This window comes from Kwoniella botswanensis, chromosome 1 (assembly GCF_036426115.1).
Source record: "Kwoniella botswanensis chromosome 1, complete sequence".
Lineage (NCBI taxonomy): Eukaryota > Fungi > Basidiomycota > Tremellomycetes > Tremellales > Cryptococcaceae > Kwoniella > Kwoniella botswanensis.
The window spans coordinates 265,537-281,165 of NC_088599.1; the positions used below are offsets into that span (position 1 = coordinate 265,537).

At 45.5% G+C, this 15,629-nt stretch overlaps 2 protein-coding genes across 2 annotated transcripts; one reads left to right on the forward strand and one right to left on the reverse strand.

Annotated features, from left to right (window-relative positions):
• Positions 1-116: 116 nt before the first annotated feature.
• L199_000108 (uncharacterized protein) lies at positions 117-7,315 on the forward strand (the record flags this gene model as incomplete). The annotated part of the gene is made up of 20 exons (XM_064885881.1): positions 117-1,925; positions 1,992-2,828; positions 2,944-3,245; positions 3,311-3,374; positions 3,447-3,752; positions 3,853-4,137; positions 4,207-4,333; positions 4,400-4,482; positions 4,538-4,837; positions 4,913-5,027; positions 5,089-5,252; positions 5,312-5,476; positions 5,552-5,766; positions 5,833-5,978; positions 6,053-6,074; positions 6,139-6,315; positions 6,377-6,424; positions 6,502-6,609; positions 6,691-6,808; positions 6,887-7,315. The coding sequence occupies 20 exons, from the start codon at positions 117-119 to the stop codon at positions 7,313-7,315; spliced, it is 5,820 nt and encodes a 1,939-aa protein (XP_064741953.1).
• A 301-nt stretch (positions 7,316-7,616) lies between these two features.
• Positions 7,617-15,233, reverse strand: L199_000109 (uncharacterized protein; the record flags this gene model as incomplete). Its single annotated transcript, XM_064885882.1, has 7 exons — positions 7,617-8,645; positions 8,714-8,834; positions 8,907-9,039; positions 9,107-9,391; positions 9,472-11,755; positions 11,841-14,153; positions 14,250-15,233. The coding sequence occupies 7 exons, from the start codon at positions 15,231-15,233 to the stop codon at positions 7,617-7,619; spliced, it is 7,149 nt and encodes a 2,382-aa protein (XP_064741954.1).
• Positions 15,234-15,629: the final 396 nt, after the last annotated feature.

The following is a 15,629-nucleotide window of genomic DNA, read 5'->3' on the forward strand; positions in this document are numbered from 1 at the left end:
CATACATGCGATTTTAGTAAAGTAGCTGACCCGCAAAACAAAGTCGTTCGACCGCCACATATCATATCATTCTTTATCCAAACACTCTCATTATTGACAGACAATTAGAAATCAACATGTCGCAACTACCCTCCACACCTTCCTACTCAGCCTCACAAGCTTCTCCCTCGCCTACCACACCCAACAGGAGACATGGCCTCGTATCACCTCCTTTACCACCAGGTGCTTCACAGCCTCATACATCCCAGATCGACCGCGCAGAGGAATCCAGCAAATATGGATCTTTGACACCTGCCTTACCCCGTCTGCCAAGCGGTGGTCTGAGTGAATTTGGATATACCGATCAACCTCGTTCTGTAACCCCCTCAAACTCCAATTCCGGATCAATGGGTAGAAGACCTTTGCCTGCCCAGCCGCCAGTCCCAGCATTGCCTCCTAGTCCTTATTCAAGCTACCGGACCCCTCCGTCGGCATCGGGGTCAGTAGGTCGAAGAGCTCTTCCCACACCCCCTTCCCAGCGGGGATCCAGCTCTTCTCCCTTACCTCCTCCAAGGCCAGGTGGTGCAAGAGCTCTGCCATCCGTTCCTGGTAACGGACCGCATTCACAGAGGATTAGAACCGTATCTTCACCTTCCTTTGCTGCCGAAGCTGAACGTACCCCTCCGCCTCCACCACCCAGACCTACTCAACCGTACTCTTCCACCTCATACGTATCGTCTCCACCTCTTCCACCACCGCCACGTCAAGCCACTCAATCCACTCCGCCCATATCTCGCCATCCGTCAAGTACAGGCAAAGTAGACACCACCTGTGAAAATAGATATAAATCGTCATCATCTGGTCAACCTGATCAATTCACCTCTTCCCCTGGTCCATCTCGGTCATCCTCACAATCTCCCTCAACAGTTAATTCTTCATCGAATTACACTTCGCTCGCTAGTGTGTCCCGGAACCCTTCTCAGTCCACTCAAGCGTCCAGTATAGATACTCGTCCGACTAGCTCATACAGCGGTGAAGATTCTTGGTTACCGATCCTTGAAAGGTTTGGAGATCTAAGCACGGTAGATGAACGGAGTGGATCTGGGAGAGGTTCAATAGATGGATTAGCCCCTCCAGCAGTATTAGTGGAAAGATCGAGTGGACGAGGGACGCCTACTCAGAATGACTGGTTTGGTGGGCCTCCTAATTTACCCTATCTCGAGGAAGGGAGGGGTAATAGGAATAGAGCAGCCAGCGGAGCTACGATCGGACCAGGAGGTGAAGCGTTTCCAACAACACCCAAAGGAGATGACACGCGTTTTGAAAGACAGGGTGGAATACTTGGAGGAGGATCTCTTCAACAAGATCGCGCGAGCAGTACTTCTGCTGTACCAGCAGATGAGGAAGGGACGTGGAGCAGTAATGATACTGTACCGGCTGGTGATGGGATACATCGGGAAGGATCAACGAGGAGCGAAACGACAGATTATAGTATAACAGCCAACGATGCCGATGCTCAATCTATATCTGCTTTGGGATCCACATCAACCAATAATGACACACCCCAACGACAATCTTCTGTACATTCATCGCTTCACCCCGCATCGATATCATCCCGAAACACCCGAAGATCGTTTGAACTATCTCCCTCATGGCAGGAACAGACTCAACAGCCTGCTAATTGGGTAGAAAGGAAATTACAGATTCATCAGAGTCACCGAGGCCCATTTGACGAAGATGGAGGACCGAGTGATCTGTATGATGAGGAAGATGAGGAAGGATGGGACGAAGAGGAAGAAGAAGAAATGGATGTCAATGAGATTAGGTTCTTCCAACCTGCTTTTATCAGTGAGATGGCTTTGCAATTGAGAGATAAGGTAGAAAGAGGTAGACATATCAAAGCTGGTATTGCTTGGGTGGGAAGTTTCACGGGGAAGGATATAGTGGTAAGTCAACTTAGAGTACCACCACTCTTGGGCAATACATCGTGCTGGGCTGATAAGGATGCATAGACAACGATACAAAATCTCCTTCCTGCTCATACCCGTGCATCACCAACCGATCGACGATTCGCTCATGCCACTGCCCTATCTCTTCAGAATCAACTATGGTTTGTGGAAGTAGATTGGGATATTAAGCCTTTACGCGATTCCTCTGACGACGTGTTCAGGTTCATGGGTGAGATGGAAGGTATGGGATCAGGTGGAGATGCCTTGACAACCGAACTGCCCAAGGGATTGATGTCAATGGCTACTCGATGTTATTCACCGAGCTGTACAGGTGACAATCGATGTTATGCCCCTCGATGTCCATACAAGACCAGTCCGAATACTTTCCTGGAGAAAATCGATACTACAGCTTTACCTACTCCTTCGTCAAGTATAAATGGTGGACGACATGGCGTCCTTGGAGATTGGAGGGAAGATGTCGATCCGATCTTATTACATGATTTGTCTCCTCAACAAATCGCTCGACAATCTATCATCCGTCAGGCATACCAATCTGAAATAGCCTATGAGACGGATCTGAATGCGATGGAAACGTTATTCATAGAAGGTATAAGGGATTCCAACCCGCCAATCATCAGAGATGAATACAGGAGAGAACAATTCATACATGAAGTATTCAATAACGCGATGGAACTTAGAGAAGCCTGTAGGAGGTTGATTGAAGAGTTTACAATTAGGATGAGGGAACAACCGATCATTTTTTTCGTGGGCGATCTGTTCTTACAGGCAGCAACGGAATTTAGGAATATATATCCTGAATATACAGGCAAATTACCTCAGGCTGAGTTGGCTCTGACAAAAGAGATGGATGAGAATCCGGATTTCAGATTGTTCGTTGAGGTGAGTTTAGTTGAATTTGCAATCCAATGTGATTATAGTTTGTTTTGAAGTGTCACTCTGGGGCATAACAGGGACATTTACTGATTCTATGTTTGTATATGTGTTGTTGTGTTAGCGAATCGTACGTGAAAATGATCGTAGGAGAGATATAAAATACCTTATCACTCGACCTTCAACTCAATTACAACGATATCCAGCTGTAATAGAAGGTATCCTCAATGCTACGGGACAAGATGATCCGGATAGAGAATTCTTGTATCAGGCTTTACAGTCTATTCAAAATTTATCTAGTCTATCGCAGTTGAAGTTGTTCCACGCTAGTAAAGGAAGAGGACCAGCCGGGAAATTACAGTGGTTCGATCTGGTGCCGGAAGAACAGAGAGCGGGTATCGAGAAGAAAGAGCAAAAACGACAGATGTGAGTGGACTTTTGCATTATCCTGTAAACGGGATATGCAAATTGATGCTGATCGTTGTTGTTAGGCAAATTTGGGAGCTTATACAGGGTGAAATGGAATATGTAGCAGATCTGGAAACCATTGAAACTGTAAGCTTCCGTCTTCACGATACCTGTGAACGATATCTTGTCATGGTCAAAGGTCTGATACTGCTTTCTTAGCTATTCGTCAATGGACTTCGACTGGCGGACCCAGCGGTTATAGATCGTAATCGACTGGACGTATTCCTCGACGAAGCTTTCCACAACTATCGATCACTCTTGGAAGTTCACTCAAAGTTACTGGAAAACTTGCAATTTAGACAATTAGAACAACATCCTCATTTCGGGATGATCTCGGATTTGATATTTGATGCTGCGCTGAATTGGCAGGAGGCATATATGGAATATGTTACTCATTATCCGATTGCGAAGGCGAAGGTACAGGAGGAAGAGGCGAGAAATCCGAAATTCGCCGCGTTTTTACATGTAAGTCAAGTCATCGGATCATATCTGTTCTTCATTTGGAAGATAGGAACATACGTCAGCGCGAAGGTGAGCGCACCCGCTGATATGCTGCTGCTCCCAGACCTGCCTCAAAGACCCTTCAGCAAATAGACAAGATGTATACCATTTTATCAATCGACCTATACCCCGATTGCTTCGATACAACTTGCTCTTGGCGGATATACTGAAATCCCTGAAAGAAGTTGGTCCACCCGATCATCCTGATATAGAACAGATACCGCAGGTTATGGAAGTGATCACCGATCTAGGTAAAGCCACCCAGAAAGGTGTAGCGGTAAATGAAAGTAAAGTGGAATTGTGGGGATTCCAATATACCCTTGATGGAAGTAGATTCTGGCCTAGGATGGTAAGTCCCACTCAATCAACTGTGTCAAACTCGTAACCGATTGCTGATGATGATACCTGTCGCTCTCAGGTCAAAGATCTGGATTTGGCTAATCCTATGCGAGAACTCATACACAAGGGAAGAGTGTTCAGACAGCCTGAAGGTTCTATTGGTGGTAGTTGGACCGAACTTATTGTACTGCTATTTGATCATTATCGTAAGTATCACCTGTCGCTACTGTCATCACCCCTTCTGATGTAGGCTTACGCCTTCCGTGGATCAGTCGTACTTACCAAACCGGAAAGAGCATCGAGGTCATCCAGGAAAGATCATCATCGACAAGTACGGTACATCATCAACCGAAGGGTGAGCTGTTTAACTTCGTCCCTCGGATCAACTGAGCTGATCATTTGTGCTACAGCCAATCCCACTCGAATTGTTGTCTCTTGGTAATTTCTCTGATGCACCCAGGCAGAGAAACACTGGTCGACTGTTCGGTGTAGGTGGTGGTAATTCCGATGCCAACACTGAAGATGCAGTCACCACCTCGAATGATAGGGACAATAGAACGGTATACCCTTTCAGTATCTCTTTCATCGGTCAGGGGCAACTAGGTGGTTCCTACACCCTTTGGGCGGATTCACTTGCTGCTAGAGATGAGTGGAAGGAGAAACTACAACATGCTAAAGTACTGAGAATGGAAGTCGATGATGCTGGCAAGGTGAGCACCCCTTCTCTCATCCATGCTATTACAAGTCGAATGAGAAAGACTGATGGATCATTACGTTGCCATCAGGTGTTCGAGATGATACCCTTGAGTACAAACACCTTCTACATGGCACCCAACTACGCAGTACCGAAGGATAAGGAAGATAAGTATACAGGAAGAGTCACTTGCAGTTGTCCATTTAGTAAGTATCCTCACTATGCCATGGATATGACAATACGGATCAATGCTAATCTTCGTTGTAGCTACGTCCGATCAACGTAAACTGGTAGCTATCGGATGTCAAGATGGAGTATGGATTGGAGTTCGAGGTGATGCACCTTCGCTCAGAAAGGTTCTACATATCAAAGCTGTGACGAATGTCGCTGTTTTGGAGGAGTTTGGGATGTTCCTTGTCTTATCTGAAAAAGTAAGCTCAAGGTGATAAGGTGAAATATAACAACACGAAGCTGACCAATCCACCATTAGGTTCTCTTTGCATACCATCTGGAGGCACTCGTACCCACCGGCAATCATCGGAATCAATTCAAGACTGCACCAGAGAGAATCACGATGCCCAGAGAAGAGATCACTTACTTTACTGTAGGTAAATTGGATGGCAGGACTTTGGTAATAACGATGAAGAGGGAAACTGTAAGTTACACGTCTTTATCATTCTTCAGACATGGTAGCTGATACGATACGCCACGACTCCGATTGCGAAATTAGACCAATTCCTTATTCAAGATCCTCGAACCTGTATTGAATAGATCAGCGGAAGATCCCAGACAACGAAGACCATTCGGATTCCTGGGTAAAGGTTCAGATTGGTTCAGACCTTATAAATCTTTCTACCTCCCCGCCGAAGTGTTCGGTCTACATTTCTTAAAGCAGAAATTGGTCATTGTGTGTTCTAGAGGTTTTGAAATTATGGATCTTGTCGAGTCAGTAACTCTCCCACATCTCCAATCATCGATAGTCGTGGGACTAATATAGGTATTTGTCATCAGTTTGAAAGGAGGTAGTATACCGATGTTCGATCCTGCCAAAACGAGGGAGAAACCTTCTTTAGGCGATCTAGAAAAGAAGTGTTTGGCGGCGAAACCTATGGGAATGTTTAGATCGACCGAAACTGAATTCTTACTCTGTTACGATTGTGAGTGGTAACGAAGTAACCTGAACTTGTTCTTGCATGTATGACAGCTGATTCCGTTGAACTTGAACGTTTAGCATTTGGTATCTACGTTGATCGGTAAGTGTTTATGACGTGTCTCAATGGTGAGATAGCTTCGACTGATCATGCTCCCTTTGTGCAGACACGGTGAACCCAATCGAGATTGCAGAGCCATTGAGTGGGAAGGACGGCCTGATAGTATCGCCTTCCATCCGCCCTACCTCTTATTGATCTCAGCGCCCTTCATCGAAATCAGACATATAGATACAGCGAAATTGCTACAGATCTATACGGGAAGTGATTTGAGATTGACTTGGGAGTAAGTAACTGCTCGTTCATGAATTATGGTCAGGAATGGCGCTGATCACTGCGCTGTATAGTGGATCTGGAGGTCACAAACATCAACCTATCGATAATCCTGGCAAGAAGTGAGTTTGGCATAGTCTCTCAATCTGAAGAAGCTCATAGTAAAGATTGTAAGCTGACATAACAATTCTGGTTACAGCGGATACGGCGAAGAGACAAAGATCCAGGAGCCTCAGATACACATCTGTCAAAGAGCGCAAGATATGAGACCTTTAGGAAGGGGGTTGCAAGGTGTGGGACAGCATGTGTGAGTATCACAATATTTCCTTCTGAGTGAACGATAAGGTATACCCACCCCGAATTTAGCTGATAGTATACGTGTCTTCAGGTTCGAGCTCAGCCCCACTTTACTACTCAACAACCCTCTGATGAATCCCTTTAATACTCATGATTCCAACTATTTGCCTCCTCCACCGTTGACCAGCCATGCAACGCCTCAGATCAGGGTAAGCGCAGAATCCCCTTTCCGATGTTTTGCCCACTCATAATTCATGCTAATTCTGGTTTGGTTCCGACGTAATTAGCAAGCTCGTCCTCCATCAATCATGACTACCTCCTCTGCAGATTACGCCAACAACACCCCGTATAACCAAGTTGCAATGTTCAACAACAGTAATGGATACAGGGATAGTGGATATGGATATCCCAACGGGCCCAACGGGAATGGATACCCGCAGAATACTTATAATATTCCTAATTCGGGATATGGATATGGTAATCCCCCCCAAGGTCAAGGTCAAGGTCAAAGTGGATATGGAGGATACGACAGAAGAGAAAGTGGCAATAGTTATTCTACGAGTGGATATAGCAATAACCACGCTACAGGAGCAGGCGGAGCAGGCGGAGGAGGTGGAGCTGGATTCGTAAGGAGAGAAAGTGGGAATAGTAATACCACTAGTGGATATAGTGCGAACAGTAGTAACCAAGTAGGATACGGTAATGATTTATTATGATCAGAATAGATAGGTACAATAGCTTAACAGTTGTTTGGCCTTTGGGATTTCCTGGGTTGGATAATAGATTGTTGTACAGTATGAATTAGTAATCTAGTAGATCTACGAACACTTTTGATGGGTTTGTATGTATATACTCAGGATGCAGAATAATCAGGTAGTATGATATATGCATATTCAGGATACGATTGGACTCGTTGGACTGCAAGGCGAGTTATGATAATCAGTGAGTCCTTCAGGTTATAAGAGTCACAGTTTCACTCAGGTATATTTTACAGTACAGTATTTAATAATGTTTGTGCTAGATATAATCGCCTCTTCTTATACCCCCTCTCGAAGTATCTGGAACAGGTAAAACCTTATTATACAACACATCTTCTGCTCTCTTCACTTGACTATCATCAGGTTCAACCCCCCTTTTACTACTATTCGCAGAATCTAGATCATTCCTCCAATCATGTTTGACAGCTTGCCGTCCACTATCAGCTTGAGCGAGTAACTCTCCAGCTAATCGATCTGACTTTGCTGTTGACGTACTCCCACTCTCGACTGACGTCTGGGAATATCTTGACGGACTAGATCCCTCTGGGCTCAATTCGCTCCCTGAGGTATATGGGGTGGAAGGTGCCGTTGTATCACCCGCAGATTTTCGTTGACGGTCGTGTCGTGAGGGTAAGGGAGCCGTATAAGGGACAGTAGCTGAGAAGCTTGATGAAGTGGAAGCTAAACTAGCACTAGATATCCTTCGGGGTCTAGTGCGATGCTTCCAGCTCGATCCGCCAGTCAGGAAAGTCTGCGTGGTTTGAGGTAGTTTGAGGCTCTTCTGGTCTCTGACGAGTTGATGAAGTGAAGGAGTGATAATTGGTCTAGGTCTAGATTTCCTGTCTTTCTCTTTCTCTTTTCCATCATTGGGACGAGGGGGTTTTGAATGATGCAATTTGTTTGAGATCTTACTCATCAGATGTGAAAGGGAACTTGGTGGTTCCTCTATAGGAGTGTGTGATCGAGGCATTAGCGAGCTACTTGATGAGATTGGAAATAGCTTAGAAGACGATGAGGGGGGTTCAGGAGAGGTGGTAGGTATATCTCCAGGCTGGATCGATTTATCTATATTGTCTGCTAGTCCTGGCCTGATTTTAGCTTTGACGTCAATGTAATCTTCCCTCTTCTTCCCTTTGTCCTTCCTCACCTCCTTTCTCAGCATAGACCTGATCGACGTCATGTCGCTTTGCTGCTCAGTTGGGGCAGACGAATTTGATCGTTTTGTCTTGAACTCTGGGTCTACTACTAGCACTGTGTTTGAGTGATCGGAAGAAAATAATGTCAACACCTTGATAGCACGTAGTGCACGATTAGCATCGTCTCGTATTAGGTGTTCCAAAGTGCACTAAAACCTACCTTGTCCAAAGTACCTATCAGACCCTCAGTTCTCTTCTTCTCTTCTATCTGTTTTGGATGTTCCCTGCATCTTTGAATGACGGCTAGTTCTTTTCGTATGGCAAGGACTGTGTGTATTATCCTTCATATCTCTACTGTATTAGCCATATTTTCCTGACATACAGCGAAGATCATAATGTCTAGGTGAACTTACACTTTCATTCCACATCCTTCTCTCTTCCATTCACTCGCTATTTCCTTCAGTGTGTCGGTCATTCCCGGCGTTAAGTACTCAGTGAAAGCCACTAGGTGATTGACGATACTTTGAACCGCTACATTTTCCAGCACTTTCAGGCCATCAAGGAAAGGATTATCAGCTGTTTTATCTGGACATGATCATTTAGAATAACATACCCTTTGAACCTTTTTCAACAACTTTTTCAGCTCTCTTAACCCCATTCTCTTCTAATGTCCCTTCTTCCCTTTTGATCATCAGATCTTCCACATACGACTTGATGATCGCCACATGCTCTCCAAATTCATCTATCATTCCTGCGCTTTGCTCACCTACGACCTCTTTCAGTGATGATAGTACATTTTTCTGCATCATCAGGCCAATAATGAGATGCTGGACGATCTCGGTAATTGGATGAGGGGATGGCGAGTCTATCAGTGATTGGAGGATTCGGTTGGCCAAATCTGAAATAGCAATCACCAAATATGTCAGCTATCTAGTGAATTACATATACACCTCTAACATATTAAACGAGGGGACTCACCAATGCAATTGGCCAGTGAAATCAACGTCTTTGACCAAGTGATGTCCCCTTCCACAAAGGGACCTGGTTGAATCTCTATAACAGCTGCTCTCGTAGGTGACTTTGGAGGAGTTGGTGGTACTGGTGACCCCTGTCTCGATAGTCTGAGTGGAGCCCATGCATGGTGTGTCCCTCCAGATGTTGCGCCTTCGTCATCCTTTGGAATGGGGACAGGTCTCTCTCGGTTTACTTCTTCATCTAGCTCTTTGAGCTTCGATGTCATCGGAGCCGGTGACCTTGCAATGGCACTGGGAACATCATTCAAATTCTGGGTCTGTGCAAATTCTCTCGTTGGCGAATATTCAGAAGTCTCACCTTTCCTTCCTTGAGTATCAGGCCCTTTCTCAGGTAGCTCAGGATCATTCGAGCCTGTTATCTCTTGTGCTACTTTAAGCCCTCGTTGAGCATCATCATACTGCACTTTGGCGGCTTTCGCTTTCAACCTCGCTTCCTCCCTCTGCGCTTGAGTCGTATTGGGCGTAGTCACATACTCTTTCAGAGCTTTATCCCAGTTTGCAGTAGCCTTGATCTGCTTTTCGACTGCTTCCCCCTCTTCAAGCCCTTTCTCCGACTTTGAGGAGAACGCTCTGCCATTTTTGGCCATTTTGGAGAGCTCCTTCTGACTTTGTTTAATCTCTTGCTCCAGATACATCACCTTCTCCTTGGCTTTCTTCTTGTCACTCTCACTCAGTCGTTTGCTCTTGTACAATTTGATAGCTTCCGCATATGAGCTTTTGAGCTCTTTCGACTGTTTATCTAGCTTCTCCACATCAGATTCCTCTTCGAAGGGAGATGATACACTTTTTGTCCTCTGCTTGTGCGGTTTCCATGATTGATCAGATCTCAGAGTGTTCTCAGTATTGTGCGGAGGGTCGCGGGCGTGTAAGGCCTTGATGGCCTGCTTCAATTTCACCTCCATCTTCTTAATCTGCTCTTTTGCTATCTCGCTACTCGTTTGCTGCGACTCAGGGGACTTGTACATTCTAAGGGCTTCGAGATGTTGCTCTTGATATCTTTTGATTTGAGCTTCGATCTCCGCTCTCTGGGGCCGAGAACCATCATCACTCCCATTTTTGTTTGTCGATAGCTGGACTTCCATATCAGGGCGTTGTGGAACTGTTTTCACGAGATTTCCTTGGTCGTTTACTTGTTGATCACTGGTAGAATTGCCTTGCACTTCTCCCTCCGTGGCTGCAGAACTGACTTCTTGAAGTCTCTCAAGGGCCCTGGACAGCTTCACTTCGGACACTTTGACCTGCTCTTTGGCCTTCTTCTTATCATCTTCAGATATATCGGCTGTTCTATACGTTTTGATCGCTTCTTGGTGCTGCATTTTGTACTTCTTCACAGCAGCCTCCAGCGAGGTCAGATCTGGCTGCGACTTCTTTGCCGGCATTGCAGGGGTGTTAGGCTCGGAACTTGGAGCGATCTTGTCTTCTCTGAGGTTTTGGGCACTGATGACCTCTTTGGAATTCTGACTTCCAGCCTCTTCCGTCTTACCTTGCCAATCATCAGACACATTACCATCAACCAGCCTCGCGTTCTCCGCCATACTTTCAGAGGTATTAGGGGTCGAGAAATCCTCTTCTTTACTCTTGAGCTCCTTCAAGGCTTGCATTGCTCTCCTCAGTTTCGTCTCAGCCACTATGGCATTTTCTTTAGCTTCTTTCTTTTCAATCTCTGTCATACCTTCAACCTCCAGTCTTTTCACGGCATCTTTGTAGTGTAATTGATACCTCTTAACAGTCCCTTCCAGGTCCGTGACCTCATGATCACAATCATTCGCTTGTTCAGCCGTCTTTGACCATTTAGACTGCGTATCCGAACACCCTTTCGCTACAGTTTGATCCTGTTTCTTCTCTTTGACACTATCGGTCTGCTCCTGCCTTTGCTGGGATGAATCGGGTTTGGTATCCTCTTCGATATTCTTGAGAGCTTGCAAACTCTCCTTCAACTTGACCTCCATCTTCTTGACGCTGACCTTCGCTTGATCCATCTGATCCCCGGTCAAGGCCTCAGATTTAAGTTGGTTGACAGCCTCTTTGTGCCGGATCCGGTATTGCTTGACCATCTCTTCCAACATCTTGACCTTGTCTTCTTCGAGGAAGACTTGAGACATGTTAGACGATGATGGTTCAGCAGCTGATGCTCTGCTTGATACTTCGGGTTTAAGTTTAGGCGATTCTTCGAAGTTTGAAATCTCGATTTCCGTATCTTGCCTAATGACCTTGTTATTCTTATGGGTCTTTCCATCGGTCTCTTTTCAACTTCTCTAGATCCTTCGTTCCTTTCTTGGTTCTACTTTCAATGCTCCTCAGTTTGTCCTTGACCTCTTTCTTCTTCTCCTCACACAGACTTCCTTGTCTATACGACTCCATAGATTGTTTATACTCTATCTGATACTTTGCGAGAGTCTTCTCTAGGTCTCTAACCTCATCTTCAATCTCATTTTCTGTGGCACACCCTGGTCCTGATTCCTCTACTTTGATTGGCTTTGGCTTTGTGTCACCCTTGCTATCATCTGGCTTCGGGGCACCCGTCTTTTCGTTTGTCTTATGAGCTTGTAGAGCTTGTATCGATTCTTTGAGCTTCCCTTCGATCGTCTTGATATCCTCTTTGATTCGTTTTTTCTTCTCTTCAGGAAGACCTTCAGCTTTATAAGCCTTAATAAGCTCTTTGTGGCGGATTCGATATTTCTGGACAAGTCCTTCCAGATCTTTCCTCTTCTTGTTATTATCTTGATCAGATGTTCTAGTAATCTGCTCTCCACTTTGGGATACATTCTTGATATCTTTCATCTTGGCAGCACTATCAGGCTCCGTTGATCCATCTTCCGCCTTACGGGCACTATCTTCACCCTTGGCATGGTTGGCGTGTTGTCCATCCGGCTTTTGCGGTGAATTTTGAAATGCATTCAAAGCTTGCATAGCTTCTTTCAGCTTTCTCTCGGCTCCGACAACTTCTTCCTTAGCAACTTGTTTCTGATTATCCGTAAGATCATCTGCCTTGCATGCTTTCATAGCTGCGTTATGTCTGGCTTGATATTTCTTCACCAACAGTTCCAGCTCTTCCTTCTTACGGTCGTAGCCACGTTCAGACGCCCTCTTCGATCTACCCTTTACATCATCCCCAGTAGAAGTTCTCCTTTTCTGGCGATCTTCAACCTCAACATCCTCCTTGAATCTCTTCAGAACCTGTTCATCTGACTTCTCATGGTGCTTAAAGTCAATCATCGGATGATCACCATCACCTTTTTCTCCTTCTCTTTCCACTTCCATTTCCCGGGTCTGTCCTTTACCTTCCAGCTCATTTCTCGCTTCTTGAAGCGCTTGCATATTTTCTCTCATTCTCATGTCAGCCTTCTTCACCTCCTCTTTAGCCGCTTCCCGTTCCTCCTCACTCAGTCCTTCCGATTCATAGATCTTCATGGCTTGCTTGTACCGTACCTGGTACTTTTCTACCATCTTTTGCAAACCCTCTAGGTGTCCATCCATCTTCTGCTGGTCAGCAGTCAAACCTAAACCTTCATTTTCTGGTGAAGTTGTTGCATCTGTCTCAGCTTTTGTAAGATTGTGTTTCCGCACTAGTGGTTCATCGTCCTTGGGGGATTGCCTCGCATTTTCCATAGCTTCCTTCTTGGTAGCAAGTTTCTCTCTACCTTGTTCAGCCTCGACGATATAACCGTTTATGTCTTTCCCCTCATCCTTATGAGTCGAATCGTGTTCTCTCAAAGCTTGAGTAGCTTCTATCAACTTCGCTTCTGCCCTCTTCACCTTCTCTTTAGCTTGCTCCCTCTCATTTTGTTGCAATCCCGATGTCTTGTAGTGTTTGACAGCTTCGGAGTACTCGGCTTTATACTGCCTGACAATACGTTCCAGCTCGTCTTTCTGACCGAGCCCTTGATCCTGGGATCGGATCTGCCCTTCAGCTGACCGTGGCTTTCCGCGTTCAACAGAGGGTTTAAGCTTGGTCATCTCCTCAGGGCAACTGTCGCGATCCTTGACCTTATCTCCACTTTGGGAGTTACTTATCAATCGTCCTTCTTCGTTCAGGGATTTTCTCTCATTATGACCAGAGTTCTCCGATGATTGAGCAGCATCATGCTCGGTCCCCCCTCCATTTTTCAGATGTGATGATCTACCAATCTCACCTTGTACGGACTCACATTTCTCACCTTCGTATCTCCTCACTTCTCTCATTGGGCCGGACCTCAACGCTGGCTCTGCGGATATCCTTCCACTTCCTGCAACGTTCTTGACATCCAGAGACGAAGAAGGTCCTCTGGTCTGGCGATTCTCTTCAGCAGAAAGATTCATCTCTGGTGGGTAAGAATCACTGATTGAATGTTCTTGCCTTACAGATGTATGAGGGTAGTTGAGCGGGCAGCTTAATGGAGGTGAGACCAGATGATATGGGTGTATAGCCCATCCCGGTGGCTGACACCATCCTCGATTCTGGGCAATATTTGGTGGCGTCGATGGGTAGTAAGCCATAGGAGGTGCGGTACGAGGTGAATGACAATGAGGACAATAAGGTAAATGTATATTATCCGGGAAACTTCGATAGTACTCCTCGGCGGTACCGATACCGCGAGGAGGATTAGTTTCGAAATACTCGCTGGTAGCTGGAGGAGCTGTCCGAGGCTATAGTAAACCGTAGAAATGGTGTAATGGATCAGCTGAGCTACAAGTCCTTCCCATCTGGTAAAAGTATAAAAGGGGAACACAAAAAATACATACCTGTTCTGTCTGGAGTTGGTCAACCAAGAGATTTTGTGGGCGAGCAAATTTATCAGCTATAGGTGTTTTGGAGATCATAGCCGTCTCTTCATCACAATCCATAGGAATAGGTGGAATAGGCGGTATCTCCTTAGTTGATACTGACTTCTTGTTCAGTTTGATGGATCGGAGCGATTTCAGAGATCGCTTCTTTGATAAAGACGAAGCGCTAGATTTCAATCGTAAGAGGATATCAGTAGGTTTGGACTGTTCTGCTTCTCCCCTTCGAGTAACACCATGGGATGGAGTGGGGGATGGTGAGAGCTGTGCGATGTCCTCAAGGGAGGTATCGGTTATGATCGGCTTGGGCTTGGGTATAGCTTTGGCTTGGGCTTTGCCTTCTCCCAGAGGGGTATCAACAGGTTTAAAATTCGAAATAGGTATGGAAGACGTTCTGGTATGTGGCTCTACTTGTATTTCTTCCTGATGTTCTCTTTCAGCATGTTCGAGCTCTTTTTGTTCATCTGTAAATCTCTTCAACATCATATACACCTCTTCTGATATCCCTGTGTTATTGTCATTCCTATCATTGTCGGTATCAAGAAGCGCCTGGTGATTTTTGATGGTAGGAAGTGTCAAAGAATCCCTAACTTCTTCACCCAGGTTATTAGTCAACCCTCTAGCTCTCTCACCACTCTGCAATTCTCCAGCATAAATCCGTACTCTCTTTTCAGGTGTGAGTAAATCGTTTTCGTCAGTAGGTAATCTCGGATCAGCTTCCGCAGCTTCTACAGGAGTAGAATGTTTGACCTCTTCATTAGTAGGCGGTCTTACCTTCCCCTTCCTAAGAGTACGAGAATGTTGGGTCCTGCTACTACCGCCTGAGGTGGGTGAGAATAAAGATCGGAATGAGAATTTGGGTTTGACCCGCTGAGGAATGGGCGAAGGAGGTGGAGTGGTTTCTTCGCCTGAGGAAGAGGAGTCAACACCTTGAGGAGCAAACATGATTCACGGATATCAGGATGCACGGGTAATTAGATAATTGATGTGAGAGTCAGACTATATGCAAGTTTGAGGATTTTACTTTTTGGTTGATGGCAGGAATTCTTTGTGCAAACACTGTACAACTGTGACCATCTCGGCCATGCTCACCATCATAGCGAAAGTCGCACTCGACTCGAATGTTTCTTTTTTCGCAACATCCTCCTTTCTACAGCTGATTCTGGATAACCCTTGATAGGTTGTTCGCTATAAAGGATGTGAATACGTCTAGTGTTGAAGCCGGTACGTAATGCGGGCGGTATATGATCCTTTCAACTGGGATCTCATGATAATTTAGCGAGAGAGCAGAGTAGCCATACATCCAAATGATGACATGGCTATATGTATCTGACAGATTTG